The sequence below is a fragment of the Giardia intestinalis genome, chromosome 4, assembly GCF_000002435.2.
Source record: "Giardia intestinalis strain WB C6 chromosome 4, whole genome shotgun sequence".
NCBI lineage: Eukaryota > Fornicata > Diplomonadida > Hexamitidae > Giardia > Giardia duodenalis.
Window position 1 is genome coordinate 887,982 of NC_051859.1, and position 19,551 is coordinate 907,532.

At 49.8% G+C, this 19,551-nt stretch overlaps 15 protein-coding genes across 15 annotated transcripts; 7 read left to right on the top strand and 8 right to left on the bottom strand.

Annotated features, from left to right (window-relative positions):
- Window positions 1-453: 453 nt before the first annotated feature.
- GL50803_00114930 (High cysteine membrane protein Group 4) lies at window positions 454-2,871 on the top strand (the record flags this gene model as incomplete). Its single annotated transcript, XM_001709630.1, has 1 exon — window positions 454-2,871. One exon carries the CDS (start codon window positions 454-456, stop codon window positions 2,869-2,871), a length of 2,418 nt encoding a protein of 805 aa, XP_001709682.1.
- A 715-nt stretch (window positions 2,872-3,586) lies between these two features.
- GL50803_0040283 (uncharacterized protein) lies at window positions 3,587-4,693 on the top strand (the record flags this gene model as incomplete). The annotated part of the gene is made up of 1 exon (XM_001709631.2): window positions 3,587-4,693. One exon carries the CDS (start codon window positions 3,587-3,589, stop codon window positions 4,691-4,693), a length of 1,107 nt encoding a protein of 368 aa, XP_001709683.2.
- A 16-nt stretch (window positions 4,694-4,709) lies between these two features.
- On the top strand, window positions 4,710-5,663 carry GL50803_0087519 (uncharacterized protein; the record flags this gene model as incomplete). Its single annotated transcript, XM_001709632.2, has 1 exon — window positions 4,710-5,663. One exon carries the CDS (start codon window positions 4,710-4,712, stop codon window positions 5,661-5,663), a length of 954 nt encoding a protein of 317 aa, XP_001709684.2.
- Window positions 5,664-5,787: 124 nt separating this feature from the next.
- GL50803_0011940 (uncharacterized protein) lies at window positions 5,788-6,132 on the bottom strand (the record flags this gene model as incomplete). Its single annotated transcript, XM_001709633.1, has 1 exon — window positions 5,788-6,132. The coding sequence occupies one exon, from the start codon at window positions 6,130-6,132 to the stop codon at window positions 5,788-5,790; it is 345 nt and encodes a 114-aa protein (XP_001709685.1).
- A 286-nt stretch (window positions 6,133-6,418) lies between these two features.
- Window positions 6,419-7,588, bottom strand: GL50803_0015535 (putative Deoxyhypusine synthase; the record flags this gene model as incomplete). The annotated part of the gene is made up of 1 exon (XM_001709634.1): window positions 6,419-7,588. The coding sequence occupies one exon, from the start codon at window positions 7,586-7,588 to the stop codon at window positions 6,419-6,421; it is 1,170 nt and encodes a 389-aa protein (XP_001709686.1).
- A 699-nt stretch (window positions 7,589-8,287) lies between these two features.
- On the bottom strand, window positions 8,288-9,433 carry GL50803_0017591 (actin; the record flags this gene model as incomplete). Its single annotated transcript, XM_038045939.1, has 1 exon — window positions 8,288-9,433. One exon carries the CDS (start codon window positions 9,431-9,433, stop codon window positions 8,288-8,290), a length of 1,146 nt encoding a protein of 381 aa, XP_037901956.1.
- Window positions 9,434-9,491: 58 nt separating this feature from the next.
- GL50803_0015537 (uncharacterized protein) lies at window positions 9,492-10,511 on the top strand (the record flags this gene model as incomplete). Its single annotated transcript, XM_001709635.2, has 1 exon — window positions 9,492-10,511. The coding sequence occupies one exon, from the start codon at window positions 9,492-9,494 to the stop codon at window positions 10,509-10,511; it is 1,020 nt and encodes a 339-aa protein (XP_001709687.2).
- Window positions 10,512-10,768: 257 nt separating this feature from the next.
- On the top strand, window positions 10,769-11,116 carry GL50803_0029708 (uncharacterized protein; the record flags this gene model as incomplete). Its single annotated transcript, XM_001709636.1, has 1 exon — window positions 10,769-11,116. One exon carries the CDS (start codon window positions 10,769-10,771, stop codon window positions 11,114-11,116), a length of 348 nt encoding a protein of 115 aa, XP_001709688.1.
- Window positions 11,117-11,143: 27 nt separating this feature from the next.
- Window positions 11,144-12,157, bottom strand: GL50803_0015538 (Eukaryotic translation initiation factor 5; the record flags this gene model as incomplete). Its single annotated transcript, XM_001709637.1, has 1 exon — window positions 11,144-12,157. The coding sequence occupies one exon, from the start codon at window positions 12,155-12,157 to the stop codon at window positions 11,144-11,146; it is 1,014 nt and encodes a 337-aa protein (XP_001709689.1).
- Window positions 12,158-12,275: 118 nt separating this feature from the next.
- GL50803_0011950 (Ribosomal protein L18) lies at window positions 12,276-12,815 on the top strand (the record flags this gene model as incomplete). Its single annotated transcript, XM_001709639.1, has 1 exon — window positions 12,276-12,815. The coding sequence occupies one exon, from the start codon at window positions 12,276-12,278 to the stop codon at window positions 12,813-12,815; it is 540 nt and encodes a 179-aa protein (XP_001709691.1).
- Window positions 12,816-12,953: 138 nt separating this feature from the next.
- On the bottom strand, window positions 12,954-13,346 carry GL50803_0011951 (uncharacterized protein; the record flags this gene model as incomplete). The annotated part of the gene is made up of 1 exon (XM_038045696.1): window positions 12,954-13,346. One exon carries the CDS (start codon window positions 13,344-13,346, stop codon window positions 12,954-12,956), a length of 393 nt encoding a protein of 130 aa, XP_037901957.1.
- Window positions 13,343-14,758, bottom strand: GL50803_0011952 (uncharacterized protein; the record flags this gene model as incomplete). Its single annotated transcript, XM_038045697.1, has 1 exon — window positions 13,343-14,758. The coding sequence occupies one exon, from the start codon at window positions 14,756-14,758 to the stop codon at window positions 13,343-13,345; it is 1,416 nt and encodes a 471-aa protein (XP_037901958.1).
- A 73-nt stretch (window positions 14,759-14,831) lies between these two features.
- Window positions 14,832-18,665, top strand: GL50803_0011953 (Coatomer alpha subunit; the record flags this gene model as incomplete). The annotated part of the gene is made up of 1 exon (XM_001709640.1): window positions 14,832-18,665. One exon carries the CDS (start codon window positions 14,832-14,834, stop codon window positions 18,663-18,665), a length of 3,834 nt encoding a protein of 1,277 aa, XP_001709692.1.
- A 162-nt stretch (window positions 18,666-18,827) lies between these two features.
- Window positions 18,828-19,100, bottom strand: GL50803_0011955 (uncharacterized protein; the record flags this gene model as incomplete). Its single annotated transcript, XM_001709641.1, has 1 exon — window positions 18,828-19,100. The coding sequence occupies one exon, from the start codon at window positions 19,098-19,100 to the stop codon at window positions 18,828-18,830; it is 273 nt and encodes a 90-aa protein (XP_001709693.1).
- Window positions 19,101-19,412, bottom strand: GL50803_0011956 (uncharacterized protein; the record flags this gene model as incomplete). Its single annotated transcript, XM_001709642.1, has 1 exon — window positions 19,101-19,412. One exon carries the CDS (start codon window positions 19,410-19,412, stop codon window positions 19,101-19,103), a length of 312 nt encoding a protein of 103 aa, XP_001709694.1.
- Window positions 19,413-19,551: the final 139 nt, after the last annotated feature.

Below are 19,551 nucleotides of genomic sequence, written 5' to 3' on the forward strand. Positions count from 1 at the left end.
TTCTATAAACCCTTTCATTACAGACTTTACTCGCATAACAATCTATGTATTATTACCAAGATTTACTGATAAAAGCACGGCTATTCATTGGCCTTTTCCTACTCACTGCGCTAATGCGGCCTGCTGCTAGTCCACCTAACTAAATCATTTATAGATAGTTTATCACATATAGCAGATTTATCAAATGAATAGGCCTATGGTGAGCCTTTGCTGTTAAGATGACCGCCGAATGGTTGTCTGGATGTTAGATACTTTTATAGTAGCATTACTCGGAAAAATATACGCTTGTAAATATAAGAATAAAAGGCGCAAGAACTGCAGGAGGTCAAGACTTTATAAAGCTTCAGGTTGATTGGTTTAAAGTGATATGTCCAAAGTATTATTAGAGGCGTGCGTTTATGCGCGTGAAAATTCTTTGGAAATGTAGTAAGTCTTTTACCATTAAAAAATCCGATGCTCAAGCTGCTCTTGTTATTTTTCGTCGGTTCTTTCTGTGGACTTCCAACAGGTACATACTGCAATGGTTTCGGCATAGAATGTGGGCAGGGGCATGAGCATTGCTTTTCGGGTAGGTGTCTCTTAATAGGTTCGACAAAAGTGTGCACTCGATGCGTGTCCGGCTATGTTCCGATAAATGGGGTATGCCAGCCGTATCCAGGAAGTGCTTCCTCTGTGTGTATTCCGGAAGAAGCTGAATCCTCAATTCGTTGCATCAAATGCAAACCAAACGAGAACGTGTTCCTATTTTACGGTGGCTGCTACACGGTGGATCGGTCTGCCGTTGGTGGCCAAATCTGTTCTCGTGCGTCAAATGGCAGGTGCGTCGAATGCAATGTGAGTACTCATGGGGCCTATGTCTTTACTAATCCAAACGAGACTGCAGAAGAAAGGTGCATTGCGTGCTCTGACTCAATTGGATTTAGCGGATACGGAGGCGTTCTTGAATGCTATAGTTGCACACAGCCGGTTACTGGCGGAAAAACTACGGCATTGTGCACTAAGTGTCGTTCTCCTGAACAAAATCCAATTGACCACGAATGTCGAGCTAAGGGTCTCCATACCTGTTTTTCTGGTCTATGCGTATCGTGCTACAAAACGCACTTACTTTATCACTCTGGATGCTACAGCCGGGGCAGTGACACAGGGTTAGCGATATGCGCAGCGAAAAACCAGTATGTGCTGGATAATGTCACTATCTGTAAGGAGTGTGTGAATACGCTCTACGCACCAAAAAGTGGAGTGTGTGTTCCTGTCGATGGAGATATTCCTGTTATGGGATTTTCTGATTGTACAAAAGATAATGATAAGGGTCTGTGCATAAACTGTGCTAATTCTGCGGAGTATTTCCTTTTTTATGGCGGCTGTTATTACAAGAAGTCTGGAATCGGTTCGAGACTCTGCTCAGCGGTGGTCTCAGGCGTCTGCACAGAGTGGAAAACTCAGTTTGATTTCATCTTTAATAAGAATGACAATGATGGCGGCTATCTGTGCGGCGACGCTACAAATGGGGGCGTTTCTGACTGTGCCACGTGCAGCTACGAAAGCGGTGCTGTCACTTGTACGAGCTGCTCAAAAGGGTATCTCGGAGTGGACGGGAAGTCCTGCAGTAAAAGTTGTAGTGGAGACACTCGGGGAGTGTGCACGAAGGTAACAGAAGGGAGCGAGTCAATTGAAACATCGTGTCGATGCGTCTGCATGCCGACGTTCTACAGCAGCTCTGGGACCTGCACACCATGTACGGACTCGTGCGCTGTCTGCAAGGATGGCACGCCAGATGGCTGTCAGATATGCAAACCGGGCAAAGTCCTGGAGCCGTCAGTCGTCACGAACGGTAATGCAAAGTGCGTAGATGAGTGCACTGTTGGTGACAATTGTGCAGAATGCGGCATCACCATCGACGGCAGCAGGTACTGCACGCGCTGCAAGGACTCGAATATGTACCCTCTCAACGGGGTGTGTATTCCGAACACACAAAAAGACGCGTACTGTACCAGCAAGGCGAACGGTGCTTGCACTGCCTGCTCTGAAGCGGCCTTCCTGATGAACGGGGGCTGCTACACAACAGAGTACTATCCAGGAAGCACTATCTGTGATAAGCAGTCAAACGGAAAGTGCACAACGACCAAGAAGGGGTACTGGATATCGCCCGATGGAAAGCTGCTGGAGTGCGATCCGACATGTCTGGCGTGCACCGCCCCTGGCCCCGGCCGCTGCACCAGGTGCCCCTCTGACAAGCTCCTGAAGAGGGCCTCGGGTGCCGCCACCGGGAGTTGCGTCGACCCCGGCGCCTGTGTGGACGGGTACTACGCAGACGGAGACGCGTGCCTGCCCTGCGCCACTCCGGGGTGCAAGACCTGCGGGCATGCCTCCTTCTGCACAGAGTGCGCGGGGGAGCTCTTCGTGAGCCTGGACGGGCAGTCGTGCTTGGAGGAGTGCACCGGGGACAAGGTGGTGGGAGAGGTGCCCGGCGGCGTGCGGAGGTGCTGGTGCGAGCGGGGTTTCCTGCCGGCGCCGGACAAGTCTGGATGTGTGCCCGCACCCGAGTGTCCCCCTGACATGTCGTGGTGTGCATCATGTGATATGTCGGGTAGGTGTCTCTCGTGTGTCACCTCGGGCCACAACGTCCAAGTAGACCAGCGGACGTGTGCAGAAGGGTGCGGCGCCAGGGCCTCATCGAACCAGGGGGTGTGCATGTGCGAGACCAGTACGATTCTTGACAAAGGTGTCTGCATTCCTGTCAATACTCTTACCGGAAGGAAGATGGTAGTAGTTACGGCCAGTGCAGCATCAGCTGTGCTCGTAATCAGTGCCCTGATTGGCTTCCTTTGCTGGTGGTTCATCTGCAGAGGAAAGCGTCGATACTACCGTTAGTGCTGCTGCGCTCTTTATCTAAGTCTACATAATGATCTCGATAGCTTATTAGCGCACATACCCACAATAAGGCTATGATTAAGCATCGTATTCGGTGTCTTTCTACAGTGAATGACTTGAATTACACCGTTGTCTTGCTGTAACACTTGTTACTTGGGGTCCCTCGTTTCAGCCCCCATCATTGTAGCCAATACACATTGGATTGGCGATACTGTAGCGCTTCTGAGTGTGTTCTAGCCGGTATCGGATGGCCGGCTTACTGGGACGTTGGAGGAATCGGTGATCCTGACAGTATCAGCAGAACAGGCGAGCTGGCGGGGATGTTCTGTTCAGTACGTGTAGCCACGAGTGCTAATCCAGGGGTGCACAGCGGGATGTGCGGCCGTTCAGACGGAGTCGTAGCTCTGCTCCATTGGCGTAGCCTACAATGTGCACTAGCGTAGGTATATCCCGCCAGTGAGCTTGGAAGCCGCCCCTTCATTGGATAAGCCGCCCAGAGCCCCTCAGTCACAACGCCTTCTTGTTCCAATGATGTGGTGTGTTGTACGGCAGAAAGCCACCGGTGTGGACTCGGAAGTAGTCCCAGCCAAGATAGGCTCTATTCTGTGCACGGTGAAGTCCGGCTGCTTTACACCCCAGGTTGGGGGTAGCAAAAAATCCCCCACTGTTGTGGGCAAAGAGCCAGCCCCCGGCAACTGAGGACATTTCCCTGAACATGGATCCCTGTCTTTCTGCGCTGAAAAGGACGCCGCCGTCGTTAACTGCAGAGACGCTCACGACGCTGGTACGGGCCTCGGATGACCCTGACGTAATCTCCGCCCTGTCGTCCCCTGCTGTCATCGATGCCCTGTCTGCAAAGGCCAGGTCCACGCCAGAGCGGGAGGAGGAGCTCACGGAGGTTCTCCTCTCGCAGCAAGTCTTTCTGGCGGCAAGCAGAGCCCAGGAGTTTCTAGACACCCTCGCCGCCTCTCCGTCTTTATCTCCTCTTTTAGAGTACCTTCTAATGGCCCTCCTGCGTCTGGCACCGGAGAATAGAATCCACACGGTGTTTGCTGCCATTCTGATAAATTTTACTCGATGTCTGGGGATAACTAGGACTCTGCTGACGTCTCCTAGCTTGCCAAATGCTGCAGGGCTCATGTTTAACATATCGTTCACCAAAGCAACGGCTGGCACTGCTCCGCTCATTCAGCGATCGCTCTACCTGCTGATCAACATTGCCACAGCCGCAGGGGACGCGCCATCCGTCGCGCACCTCTTTGTCGACTCTCTTGCGGCGAACCTTGTTGGAGCTCACATTGTTGATACCGCCGCTGATTATCCAGGGATATCCTTTCAGTACAGCCAGCTCCTCCACAACATGTTTTTGATGCTCCGACCTGCTGACCAGTCCGCTACTGGGTCCGATCAAGCAGAGAACCAGACTCAGACCGCCGAGATGCTTGAGCCGTTGGTAGAGCACATCTTGCTAGCTCTTGTTTGCGAGAGAAGCCTTGAGACCAAAGCGGAGCCACGTGGAGCCGGGCTGACTCCAGAAGAGCATGCTGCCCTGCCAGAGAGGGTTCAGACGCACATGGCCAGCCTTTCGTCGCTTAGGTTTCCCAGCGAGGAGACGCGTGCCAACCTTAGCGATTGCTTGCTCCTGTATTGCCACACCGATCACGGAAAGAAAAGCCTGCAGGACCTGGGAGCCTATCCCCTTCTACGGGAGCTACACTTGAGCATTGTGGAGTCGCTGGGAGACCGCTGCTATCTGGCCGACTCGCTGCTGACGGTCATCGAGGGCATCATTGCCGAGCCGGATTTGGACGGTGTAAATTAGACGCAAATATTAACAAATGGCCGGGGTCTTTGCTCTCATCCTCCTCCAGGCCCTGCTGGCAGGGGCGTTTCCAGCACACAAGCCCCGTGAGCGGGTAGGCTACAACACGGTATACACTGGCTCGTGCACCTCCACGACAAACGGTGCCCGGACGGTTCTCCTGACATTCTCGGTCAAGGTAAGCAAGCACTCGATCAACATACTAAAGGCCGGATTCGATGACACGAGCCACTTCGGAATCGAACTGGCCAATCCTCCTGGCGCATCCATTACCACAGAAACCGGAGACAGCAAGAGCTACGCTATCACTGCATTTTCCAGCACGGTCTTCGGCGGAAAGGCCTCAAGCTTTGTATACACGCAGTCGGGCCAGAAATTCACATGCACAAGCGGAGAAGGTGCCAGCTGCCTAATGGACTTCAACTTCGTCAACAGCAAGTTTACCACCTCAGAAACAAAGCCGTGGGCCGATCTTGTCACAGAGAAGGTTAGGCGACACTGGCCCAAGCTCAATGGAGTGCCCACAGGCCCTCCCCCCGCCGAGCGCCTCATGGCAACTGTTAAACTATCGAACCTATCGACAAGTTCATCAACAACTACTGTTACCACCATGACTGTCTCTTCTCTTAAAGACGTACTCGAGAAGAACTATGGCAATATAGTGAGTGGCGTCACCTTAAAGTCAGACGGTAGCACTACTGCAGAGTCGCCCACGTGCACGTTCACTGTCGCAATGGATTACGATATTGGCTGGACAGTTTGGCCCCTTGCCCTGACGGTTACCGTGGGTATCCTGGTCACGGTTGCCATCAGCGTGCTCAAGTGCTGCCCTTGCGCCGCCGTCAAGAAGCTGTACGACCGCACCAAGGCCACCGCCCTTACTCAGCCAGACGCCCTCACTGCAGAGCCAACCAACGACCCGTCAGAGGTTGACGTGCCTGAGGAGACCCTCAAGGTAGATCAGGAGTAGCCCGGTCTTCAGTGGCACTGTGTCCCTATGTCTATTTCTATACTCTCGAATTCCCTTCAAGTGAACTAAGCGATCTGCTCATAGGGATTGAAATTGCAAGGCCGACTGATGTCGGTACAGAGCGCTAAAGCTCTGATCGGTAGAGACTGTGGGAGTACTGTCTTTCTAGCTGCTTGTCGCGCTTCAGCTCGCAGCAGTGGAGGCTGATTGTGACGAGGAGGAGGATGAGGAAGGTCCCCAGGGCGAAGACAATGACAAACGACTCGGTTCCTCTGACATCAGGGAGGAACGAGTTGAGAACCCACCGAGACGCGGCGCTCGGAGGATACTGCGATATGGTTACATAAGAATTGGGGACAATTCCGCTCCAGTACATATAGTTGTCGTTGCCTGAATAAATGTTCCCGGCAAAGAGGACGTCGATGTACTGGGCAACGTCGCTAATGCCCCAGAACATATGCGGGAGCATAAGCGGGTTAGCCGCGATAGTGCAGAACTGGGGATAAACTCACCATGCCTGGACTACATCTTCATAAGGCAAGTAGCTCCTACTACATTTGTGGATGATATCTAAATAATTAGAGCCAGTATGTTACAATTCAAATCTCTCATAGATATAACTAGTACTGATTGCTATACCTCTTTACTGTTGATATTTTTGGTTACAGACTACAAACGCCCTATGAGCAAACCTACTAAGAGAACACAAATTAGTTTACAGAGACGAGACTTTGGGTAGTGAATGGAGCCAGGCATTATGACCTCTTTGACTCGCGTACTTCATTCTCCATTTGAGTCCAATAGCACTCATGGGGATCTCCTCCCTTCTTTGAGTCCCAATATTCTGGATCTTCCTTGTATTTCTTCAAAATGGTCTCGTGGAGTAGAAGAGGAAAGACGAGAGTAGCATCCGCGCAGAGCTTTACAGGCCTGGCTGTCGGAGAAATCTTTCCCCAGCTGACTGCCTCATCACACGTTGCTCCAGCATCAGAGCCGTCGTATTCCTGTGCCGTGTTTATGTACACAGCAAAGTCGGCACCGTCGCCTGCAAACAGATTTGCGTTAAGTATGTGGTGCTTGATGGTTCCACTTCCCAAAATTATGCAGCCATTCTTTGGAGAGTTGATGGCCTGCATATTCATTGCACGAATGTCCCCGACTACATCTATGATCAGTCCAGGGTTTTTATAGGAGTGGAAGAAGAGCATGTCCCCGAGACTACCGTCCGTTATGGCAGGACAGAATATAGGGATCTTATTCCTGTATGCCCAGTATGCAATGGAACGTTCATCATTGATCCGCTTTCCGAGTTTCCAGATAAGTCGCGACGGCGTCCAGTGATATCCCTTACGCTGCTGCTCCACGCACTCATCGAAGATGGGGATAATCCAGTCTTCAAAGAGGCAATAGTTGTCATTGGGTACTAGGAGATTCCCGATTCGGTTAATGGAGTTCTTTCGGAGCATTGCCCCATCAGTTTTCCAGTCCCCTAGATAAGTCGGCGCAAGACACTTAATGATGTCCTCCTCAACCCCTCCTGCAGATGTGACTATCACGTCCACCAAGGAGTGCTGCACTAGAAAGCGAATGTACTCACGAAGGCCCGAAGAAACCAAGTTTGACGTATACCCCAAGAAGACTTTGCAGCGTATCTTGGAGCGCGCAATAGGACACTCGGGATAACTTCGATTAGGATCATAGGGATCATCGCTCAGACGCCATGAGTACATTCTGTTGACTTCAGTACAGAGCTTAGAAAACCCCGTTGACGAAAATCCTATTCTAGCGTAGTTGCTCAGGATAGCATCAAGGCTTTGATTTTCGGGCTTGTTAAGATCTAGCCCATGAATCTCAAGCTTTTCCTCAATGCAGGATGCGTCGGATGCACGGATGACGTTGTCGGATGCATGCTGAATCCCGTCCATGCTCCGGTTATATCTTTGAAAAGTTATATCTTTGAAAAACAGTGATTTAAAAACAGAGACATACAAATATACAAGCACCTCTGTGCTCCACCGCCAGCTCTCCCCGTGCTGGGGGGCTTGGCCTTGTCAGAGCAGGATCCCTTGCTTCCAAGGCACTACGTATATTCCGGGAAATTCCTTAGGGACGGCCAAAAGAGCAGCCTTGCCGTCACGAGTCTTCTTTCCCAGTCTATCAACAAGGAAACGAAAATTCGGCACGAGAATGCTGTCCGATTAAGCCTGGGAACGTCTGCTATACGACAGCTACCAGCGGTACATCATCAGCCCAAGGACCTCTCACTCCCCGCCCTGAATACAAAGACCTCTCGTCGCTTCACGCAAACAAGAAGTGTTTCCCCGGAAAGGTCCCTGCAGGAGGGCATTTATCTGTCCCCAGAGGCTTCTGAATCTATCACTACCTCAATGGCCCATTCATGCGATGCAAACGCCATGTGTGAGGACTCTCAATACTTTCTTGCCACAACTATGAGACAAAGGCAGAGACACCGCCAGTGGAGCGTGTCTGGAACTGAGGATTGCGACTCGGAGGCCCTTATTCAGAGTATCCGGTGTCCCCTTCCTGTACTAAAGGACACCGCTCGTGCCAGCAAAGCCAAAAATAGCAAGCAGAATCTTCCACGGTTATTCTAATCCTTTTAATCAGTTGTGTTCCAGTCCAGCACATCCATATTCTTCATATAGTTGTCTCGTTATTCTAGAACGGAAGTACTCTGTAGTTTCAGCATAAGCTTGCATTCCATCGTAGACAGATGTTTGCGGATTGGGTAGTACGACTACATTGTCAACAGTAGTATTCGTCAATAAGGCATCTTTCAATATTTCTGTCAGTGGTGAAATCTTGGCTAGTCCTCCACATAGAAAAACGTTCGCTTGTGAAAGGGCTTGTAACTCAGTTGGCAGGCTTTGGATGCATGTGGTAATTACGTTAGGGATATGGGCTACGATTTGCTCTAGTATGTTCTGCATGACATCTTCAGTGTTTCTGATATCTAGGACGTATCTGTCTTCATCGCCGCCCGGTGCTGGCAGTGAATCTAGAATGGGCTTGACAGAGTAGTTCTTCTTCTCGGGGCAAAACGTAATTTCGATCTGTGAGTTTCCAGCTGCATCGAAGAAGCAATTTCGCAAAGACTCTACCAGCAAGCAGCGCTTTCTGATGTCAACCAGAAACCCTGGATCTATTGTCTCCTGTAACAGTTCAGTAAATAAATTATCTAATAGACTGCCCCCGCAATCTACGAAGGTGTGACTGTACAAGATTGGATTGGTGTACAAAAAGGCAGTGGTGTACACCCCCGCGTACCCCATGTCCAGCATGATTCCAGTAGTGGCATTGGCGAGTAGGGGATGCCTGGTTAGGTAAGCTTGTGGGGGCTGTGCAACCACAGAAGCAAACTGCATAGTCTCGAAGCAATATTCCAAGAGCTGCCTCCGTGCGGCTGGGTGTGCATCGATAGACGTCGTTGTGATCAGATCGAGATCAGAACAAGCAGGAACAAGGCTGTGTAAACAATTGGACAGCTTGCAATCCGAGTCTTGATATAATTGCAGAAGAGCGTCTCTCCAAATAGAACCTTCCAGGCTCCACTCATATATTTCACCAGCTTTACACACAGACGTCTTATATCCCTCTGTAATGAGTGGAAGTCCGTGGAGATAGCTCCCGTACAGAGGGATATTTGAATCACCGATACGGAGGGCATAGTTAGGGAAAATTCGTGGAGGCTCTCCAGCTAGCCCCATCTTGAGGGTGTGAGACCCATTGTCTAGTAGTATAGTTGGCATGAAAGTATTTGAGCTCTATCTGGTAAAATTTATCCCTAAAACTGTTCGTTTACGCGTCATGCTTCAATCGAAAAGCCTCTTGAGAGTCCTCTCCTGGTTATGGGCAACGAACAAGGCCTACTGTGCCGTATTTTTAGCAAGCCTTCCAATTCAGCAAGTTCACCTTTTGCTTCTAGCAGCTCCAGCAACAACGAAGAAGATATACGAAATGACAGGAGTTCAGCTTCCTGCGCTCCCACCACTACTGACAAATATTCTTGCTCCGAGTAATTTGGACGCCGCACCAGTTGATCTTAATTTCGGAGGTAGCATCTGTCAATTACAATCTGTCAGCGAAGACACACGCAGTGTTAAATTAGGAACTACCAATCTCTTCTGTGACGGAGACTTCGACCAGCGTTCACGCAAGCCATACTTTTCAACCCTAGAGATTCTTTCGGCAGAGCAGTGGCAGGCAGACGTTGACCTTTTCATCAATCGTCTTCTCAACCAACTGAGCAACGGACCCTACAGCAGTATTGCAATAGACTTTCCTGTAATTACCAGGGTCAGCCGAGAAGGTCAGACTCACCCCCACAACACAGACTGGCCCATTTCATATCCTAATGTCGGCAAATGGCGCCGAAAATCAACCTGGAATAAGCTCTACACAGCCACACGAGATAGCTTTCGGCGACAGTGGTTTAAGTCGAACACTAATACTTACTCCGGTACTACTTCATACATTATCAAGACCACAGAGCATACCAGGAAAAACCCTCTTCTCCAGCTATTGCACACTATAACTCTGTTCACTAAGGAGTCCAAGACACGATTGAAGTACTCACTCAGTCAAATAGAGCTCCTCGCGGTAGTGCTCAACACCATATCTGTCTATCAATGGCCCATATCCAGGCAGTCTTTTGTTCAGCTTCTAGAGCACTGTACATCGTGTGCCTGCGAGGTATTCTCACTACTCAATCAGCAGGCCTTGCTCACTGTGGCTACAAATACGTCTTCTTTAAATCATCCCGGGACACACTTTTACGCCGCACAATTATTGGCTCGAGCCTGCGAAAAGAGATGTGAGCATCATTGATGAGCCGAGCATTCAGGAGAGGCTGTTACCCACACTCACACAGAAGCAAAGAAGCGATTCGGATCACAGGATAAACTGACAGGCAAGTAACGAGAAGTAGGCTTAAGTAAAGGACTGTATGACTGCTAATCACCCAGATCGCTCTGGGAACTCAACCAGTCGCGCTCTAGCCGGCCTCTGACGCGCCTGTGCACACAGACGTAACTCAGCTGGCATTTTTAACTTGGCAAAAAGAAAAGAACCCCCTATCAAACTGGATGGCGTACGCACACATCACTCTGAGTCATGAGTTCCCAGCCGTAGAGATGGAGGACTTTGTTAAATGCACAACCCAAGCAATATGCGATGCAACCGGAAAGCCGGAGGCATACATACTGGTTACTGCGTCCCGAGAAAACCTCATTGTCGGCCTCCTTCCCCAAAGCCAGGTCTTCGTGCAGCTCACCATAATCGGCATCGACGACCCCTTTCGATCCGAGCAGATATCGAAGTTTATCTGCCGACGTTTACTATTATATAAAAGGGAGCTCGCCTCATCGCAGGTGAACATAGTGATAAATTACAAGCAACGGGGGACACTGTGCGTTTGCGGCAACCAAATCTGAGCATCGTGGGTTGCTAGATCGGCTCGGCTAGTCGCTCTCCTCCTCGTATTCCTCTTCATCGTACTCCTCGTCACCTTGTTTTTCGAGCCAATCTAGGAAAGGCCCCGCAGCCTCTACAACGCGTTCGTGGTACTCAACTGGAACCACTGGAATTGTTACGTCAGTGATCCAGGCGTTGACGGCGTTCTTATCAATGAGCTCGGATCTATACAGCTCTAACAAGATAGCAGACAGAAGGTTTGTTTTAGAGTTCAGCATCTCCTCTTCGTACTTCCTCGTAATGCAGTCCAGTGAATGAAGAATGCTAAGCCCGTCGTCTTTCGTGAGGATTTCTCGCAGAACGGGTACGCACTCTTTTACATAGCTGAGGGCAGGCTTGTCCACGTCGAAGAGGGCAGCCATATAGAAGAAAACAATCTCATCTTCCCGGAGTATACGGTTCTTCATCGCTTCATCAGCGATCTCCTGTAGCTCTCCGGCCTTTGCAGATGGTGCGATGTCATACCTCATAACCTTCCTAATCCGCGGATAGAGGATGACAGGAGACTTTACACGGCTGGCATCGGGGCGATCTGATGCCCCTGTCTTTCCCTGCTCTGCACGGACTTTTTGCTCCATGACCTTTGTAACGTATTTTGTGAACCTGTCGGCTGCAAGAGGCCTTGCCTGCCCACACGCGGCGCAGACCATGGAAAGGCCCTTCTCCTTAAGAATGTATGATGTCTCAGGGTTAGAACAGGCCTGGCATAAGACATGTGTGAACACGTAATCCTTGAGAACCCTGCTTGCCTCAGCAATGGTGGCGCTGCCAGTAAAAGTCACGGATCCCTCACTTGGGTTGTAGCGCCCGAAGTTTCCAAACCCTAGCTGAAAAAACTTGGTTATTTCCTCTGGGGACCGATGAAGGGCGAGAGCGACATCCTTCAAGTTTTCGATGACAAACTGTGCTCCATTGCCACGACCCTGGGAGCGGACCTCCATGACCGGCATCTTGTAACGATAATTGGGATCATCGGTAAAATTGATATTGATGCGTTTCATCCGTCCTCTTTCTCGGAAGGTGAGAATGCCCAAAAGTAAGTGCTTCCCGCAATCAAGTTAAAATAAAAACAATTTTAATTTGGAATCTCACTGGATTTAAGAGCACCCTCCGAGAAGCATGGGTATCGATCTAAAGACGGGGATCAAGAAGCGCAAGGTGGAGCGTAAGGAGCCGAAATCGCCGAACCCATACATCCGTCTACTGCATAACGCATTCAAAGTTGTGTACGAGAACACGGGAGAGGATTTCACCAAGGTCCTGACGAAGCGCCTCTGTCTTTCCAAGACAAACAGGCCCGTCCTTTCGGTGAGCCGCCTTGCACACCTGATGCATAAGAGAGAAGACAAGATCGCCGTAGTTGCGTCCACAGTCACTAACGACGAGCGCCTTGTCACAATCCCGAGGATGACCATCTGCGCCCTGAAGTTCTCTGCGACCGCGCGCTCTCGCATAGAAAAGGCGGGTGGAAGATGCATGTCCTTCGATGAGCTTCTCGCAGAGAAGCCCACTGGGGACAACTGCGTCCTTCTACAGGGCCGTCGCTCGTGCCGCGCAGTCTGCAAGAAGTTCGGCTCCCCAGGTAGGCCAAACTCCCATGTCAAGCCCAAGGGAGAGCACAAGGGCCGCAGAGGTGCCCGTGGCCGTCACTCGTGGTAATCTCGTGGTTCAAGTAAACCGTGCCGCTTTTTCGTTACTAACGGACATGGCACACTCGTCAACTGAACGCCGGCTACGGATTCTCAGATGTCAATGATCAGATTAGGCTAAATCGGTCACCAACAGCAAAAAAGTCCGTCAAGTCCGCTTCACACCTGTCCCGGGGCCATTACTAATGCACCTCGGGGGCGCAGATTTGGGTGGACCGGGCAGAGACCTATACGAACCTAAGGAGTAAGTATTTATATGCCTCTGTTGCGAGATATAATCCGTTCCCCTGCTAATGGAGCAGTTCGAGGATAAGCTATAGGGGTTGTCGGATTGCTTAGCAGATATTCTGCTAGCGCCTATCATCTTTGACACTCTGACATGCAAATAGTCCACATTTGACCGGCCATGGCTGCAGATGGCTCCTCCGGCGCGTGAGTGTCCATGAATTCCATACTGATAGACGCTTCCGCCACACGAATAATTCGGGGACGACGTATATGGGGTCGACCGTGAACGCTGTGGAGCACGTCCATCAGTCATTGTTTTTTGGATCGCCGAATGCTGTTCTTCTGAGATCCATTCTTTAGAGACTCGGTCTTGTAAGGTTGATTGTTCAGTAAGAGACGTACTTCACTTATATATTCGTCGTCATCCAGTATCGTTATCTGAAAGACCTTGCTACGTGCACCAAAGAAGTAGACGTTAGAAGAGAGAACAGAAAGAGGTATATACGCACGGATCCACGAGAACTTCATCTGCTTGAGGAGACAGCGTGAGGTTATTGCATATTGGTATGCGCTGACTGTTTGGGCCAGCACAGCGTTGACGAAAATTAGGCCTAGAATACAGCGGTTTCTATTTGTTGTCTGAAGGTCAAGAGACATTTCTGTTAGAATAGGAGGTGCTAAAAGCCCCATGATCGGCGAAATGAACCTTTGAGGGAGGTAAGGAGTATAGCAGAGTACATCAGCCATGTAGGCAGATTTGTCTGGGAATAAAAGAAAGTATGACTCAATAAGAAATATAACATACGATGCATCGTTAGTCGATGGCGGATTAGAGCAGTCTTGATCTACCTGGCATTGGACTTCTGGGAAGACAAGACTCTCTGTGTTTAGGAGGTCATCAGAAGCATCTGTACACATGCTGGCCATTAATAGGAGACTCTTAGTAGGCAGGAGCTTGTGCGAAAAAAGGGGATTTTGAAAACAAGAACTGAGGGATTGCATGCGAGTAGTTTCAGTAGGCAAAGAAGCAGAAGTAGGTGCTAGTTCAGAGCAAGAATCTGGGTCCTGAGCATATGTGTAGCTTTTTATAGTCTCAGCGAGTCGTGAAGAATATCTATGAAACGCGCAAAAAGCTAGCCATGTGAAATACTCATCATCGGGAGTTGGAGTAGAATCTGTCCGGTGAACATCTGCAACACGGTCAATGATCACGGATAACAGATCTACAATGGATTTCAGGTCACTGTCGTCAGTGCTACCTTCACTGCAAGTAGGACCAGGAGAGGACATCAGAGAAGAAGCAAGCGAGACATGATCCTGTCTGTGTATAAGTGCTGCGTGCAACCGTAAGAGAAAAATGAGTCCAAGAGCATATGGATTGGACCAAAGTACTTTTATTTTAATCATGTCAATAAAGATGCAATCCTCCAATCCAACCATTCGCAAATTTAAAGGGCTAATTACTGACCGTGCACCTAACAATAAAACACCAAGTAATGACATTAAAACGAGCAGGGCCGTACGGGAATACCGGGTGCCAGAAGAGTCTTTTGCTGCCTCTATTAGCTGCCTAAGCGCTTGATGGATTTCTATACGGTGACTGGGGAATTCTCCGTAGCCAATAGTCTCTGCAATGGACGCAAAGACATTCAATATATGAGTTACGTTCCACTCGTCAATGGGCCCGTCAAGAACACAAGTTACATAGGCAAAGCCGGATAGCATGCAAGTTGAGGATTATCAATTGAAGTCTGGGAGAGTCGGTTATTCAAAATAATTTTAAAGGAGGGAGTCCCTGATGGTCTACGCGCAGCTTAACCTACAGACAGAGCGCGTCAAGTGCGTGGTTTTTCACCCAAAGCGTCCATGGGTTATTTTTTCGTGCCAAAACGGCGTTGTCGAGCTTTGGGATTATGTGACCAAGGCTCTCATCGACAAGTTCCGTGCCCACAACTCTCCTGTTCGCTGCATCGACTTTCACCCAACTCAACCACTCTTTGTTACGGGAGGAGATGATGCGACGATTAAGCTCTGGTCGTTGAGCGATCGTAAGCTTCTCTATGTCTTCACGGGTCACACAGACTACGTTCGCAGCGTGTTTTTCCACCCAGACATCCATCCGTACATTCTCTCTGCATCAGACGACAACACTGCGCGAATTTGGAACTGGCAGAGTCGCCAAAGAGTTGCAGACCTAGTTGGTCACCGCGACTTGGTCATGTGCGCCCGCTGGCATCCCACAGAAGACCTAATTGTTACTGCGTCTATGGATGCCACCGTCCGTGTGTGGGACATTAGCTCTATTCGAACGAAGGGGGCTACAGGCAGATTCCAGCAGCTAGCAATGCAAGCTCTCTCCTTGCCTCATACCATAATTAGTAGTTCTGTGGTAGGCACAGGCCATGGCAGAGGCGTTAACTGGGTCTCATGGATGCCAGACGCCGGCAACTACTTCCTTTCGGGGTCTGACGATACTAAGTGCAAGCTTTGGCATCTGACTCGTGGCAGCTCTACTGGCCTTTCATTGCTGGGACCTGATGCTCTTCTTTATTGCTCCTCTACCATAGAAAAGCACACGGGTAACGTTTCTGTAGTTGAACCATCAGTAAGGAACGTCATTCTTACTGCCGGTGTCGATGGTAGGCTTTGTCTCTTCTCATTGTCCAATCGTGCTTATATAGGTAGCATTACGGTGCACGACCTGGATCCGACAGCAACCGTATCAAGCCTCGCCCCATCTGATCATAAGATGTTACGCTGGTGGTCCCTTCGAGAACATCCGACCATCAATATGTGGGCCGCAGGACATGACGGTGGCTTATGCATATTCTCCACACAACTGGAAGAGTCAGTAGGAACAGTGGAGGGGGACACATGTTACTTCATCGATTCTCATAAGCTCATCTCGACAAATCTGAAAGCCATTGTCGCTGATGCTAGCACAAAGCCAACTGTCAAGGTTGAGGCTTCTCTTATCAAACAAACTGCCAGGAGCGGTGCATTCGGCTCATCTGTCGTTGTGGTAGAGCCAGTGGATATCATAGTTATGGGAAACCCGTTTCCCTTCATAGTCTCGTACTGGGACGGAAAGAACAGGTTCATTGTGCCGTACGCAACCTTGAAAGACTGCTCTCCAAGCAGCTATGATCCGAAAAATGTTATAGAAGTCTCTAGCAATGTGGCCAGACTATCTGCCTCACACGTGGCGTGGATACAACGGTCTAGTGAAGGCCTAGTTCTCGCTGTTGCCTTTGTGGGTACAGGGGGGCTGACAATTAAGACTATGCACCCTGTTTCTTCCACAGTCCTCTCTGTCTTCCCAGGAAGAACGGAGTCTGAAGTTATCATTTCCTCTCCAACGAAGCTATCTCTTTACACCTTGAGCAATCTTTCGACAAACCAGCCTATTGTCCTACTCAAGTCGCTATCTGTTCCTCAGTTAATTCAGCACGCTTACTACTCTAATGACCAACAATATCTCGCAGTGGTAGCTCACGAGTTCGTGGCTCTTATCAATATGGATACGTTTACTATTAATACGTCTCAAATGTCGCATACTGCGATAAGTCGCGGGGTATGGGGGCTTATTGGCCGTGGACTGGAGGAGTCTGAGCAGCGCACCGCCAATGCTTTTATCTACTCCACCTATACGCACATATGTTATATGTTGCCATTCATCTCACCAACTGCTTCGGAAGCAAATCGACTAGCCGCCCATACTCAAAAGATATCTAGGGTGACTAAGCCTATTGCTGGGATTCTGACGTCGCTCAATAGGCCTATTTGCATAGTCTCTGCATCCGGCCAGGTCATTGTTTACTTGGATAGGCACGAAGGGCTAAAGTGCATTGAGTTTGACTCCAGGGTTGCAGGACTGGTCCAGGCTGTTGCGTCTGGCAGAGCGGACGACGCCTCGATCATGCTGGCTCGGTTACAGAACACTCCCCTGGGGCTGTCTCTCTCAAAGACTTTGCTGGATATGAATAGGCCTGACTTGGCTCTCGCCGCGCTCCCTAAAGATGAGATACAGATCCGTGACGAGCTTGCTCTTAACTTGGGTCTTCTGGACCATGTCTGTCATGACACAAAGTCTCAATCTGCCAATAGCTACCACATTTGGCTTCGTATTTTTGCAGAGTCTCTTGCCCAAGGACAGGGCCTCATCGCCAGGGACGCCCTTCTAAAAATAGCTCGCATAGACCTCTTAGGCTTTCTGCTGTCTCTATATAATACTACGCTATCTGGGTCGCTAAGCAAGCTGGACTATAGTCGCCTATCTACTTCTTCGAGCATTCAAGAATGTCTGAACGCTGCAGTATTAGTAGGGGACAAATCCCTGTTCCACTCGACTCTGCTTCGCGCCGGGCTCTCAATTCCTGCTAAGATATTTGGGGAGGCTAATGGGATAGACACTCCCGTGGAGCAGGCGAGCGCACCACCTGTTTCCCCAACAAAGACGATTTCTATAGGCAAAAAGATCACCGTGCCCTTACGCAAGGGAAGCTTGCGAAACTACCCCACCACCTCTTTACTTAATACATACGAGTCTCTTATGCGAGAGATTGCCTCTGCCGCCGAGCATGAACTTCCAGCTGAAGGAAAGCGCTACCAAGGATGGGGCAGTGACGATGACGACGTTGACTGCGTGTTGCCGGCTGAGCCGGTTAAGGGCTCCGTACAGATGACTTCGGGACCATCTGAGCCACTGGATGCAACTCAGGCATCTGAGGCAGCTGCCGATTCTGCAATTGTAGTTCCTTCTCATGGAGTCAACGTAGTTTCAAAGCATCCTCTTCTTGGCAGCAATAGTGAAAAGGAGGAATTCCTTGCCTCCAATGGCATTTTGTCAGAGAAGTCGCTATCCATTCTAAAGCCTCATATTGACAAGCTTGCTTCGCATAACAAGAGGCTGCAAGAGGTCACCCCCATGAAGGGACTATCTATAGTTGTTCCCATCTCAGATTCATTGAGTAGTGTAGACACGATAGATACTATGCAGCGAGAATTTAGCTCGATAATGGAAAAGGTTGATACAGGTGCATTCGCAGATGCACTGGCTCCTCTGAGGTCGCTCCTACAACGAGCTCTTCTAGCCTGCACCTTTGCAGGGCCAAATGACCACGATGACCTTTCTACCCTTGTGCTCAATAGCACGCTGTATATATTGGCGTTATCCTGTGAGCTGGAGCGGCGCGCAACCGAGAAGGTTGCTACTCCGGAGCGTGTGTGCGAACTTTATGTGCTTTTCTCCCTTCAGAATATGAAGACAAACCACGCGCTGTTGGCATTGCGCTTGGCTATAAGCGGTACAAAGCGGTACGGCGCGTATTCGCACTGCAAACAGCTAGCCCAACGATTCATTCAATTAAGCCAGCTTCCTGAGGCGCGTTCTCTGGATGTCTGCCAATCCTACTTACCCAAGGCAAAGAAGATGGCTGCATTAGAGGATGAGGATGTGGTGCAACTGAGCTTCAGTGCTGCCGATCAGGACACGGTCATGCTCTGCGCCGTTTCATACAAAAGCATCAAGGGACCCCACTGTATTTGTAGCGCCTGTAAGACGTGTGCATGCGATCAATATCTAAAGGCCAGTTGCCCTGTCTGCGAGCTTGGCACCTTTGTGAAGGCCTAAGCCCTCCTCCTTACACCCATTACCCCATCAAGGACAGGAGCATTTACTTCAAACAGCCCTGGACAGGCTGAAGTGAGGTTGCTGAGCAGCTAAGATCGTCTGGTTGTGCCAACGTGCCAGACCTGTGTAGCGGGAAGCCAGATAAGGAATGCGCCAGAGTCATTAGTCGCTAGACTCGCCGTCTCCGTGCTGCTTATCAAATTTGCGCATCTCCTCAGAGGCGTAGTTGGTGGAGTAAATTCCATCTTGGTCTGCTTCTGTTCCATCTGTGACAGGATTTTCATCGACGTCCACGTCTTCAGTGGCAGTTTCGGGTTTTTGCGTGGGCTTCGACCTCGGTTTCGGCTTCGACGCCATTGAGAATTTAGGACTAGACTTTATGGTTGGAATAATTACATGGAACTTTAATATTCCATGTCTAATTGGCACAAACATTTAATCACTGCTCTCGCTGGAGGTGTGCTGCTTACGAATTGTTTTATCATGAGTGTTCATTCGCTCTTGAAAAAGCAGGAGCTCCTCGTTGGAAAAAGAGGCCCGATCTACATCATAGCGAACTGGTGTACTTAGGGCGATGACGTCCATTGCCTTCCTCTGCTCTTCTTCCATCATTTTGGTGCGGGCAAAGGGGGTGGCAAGAGACCGCTCCAACTCTGCGCGACGTTGTGCTGCTATGTAGAGTTGTCTGCGCCGCTCCATACGCGCCTCGTAATGGCGATATTGGTCAGCATTGAGATCGTTGTCCATTTTAATTTGGGCCTCTAACTTTCGTTAATTGAAGCCAGATTTAAAGCTAGGAATAAGCGTTGCTAAAATATTTCCATGACAGATGCTCCTGTTTCTGCAAGCGTCTTTAGCTGGTCAGAAGTGTTTTTGCTTCTGCAGC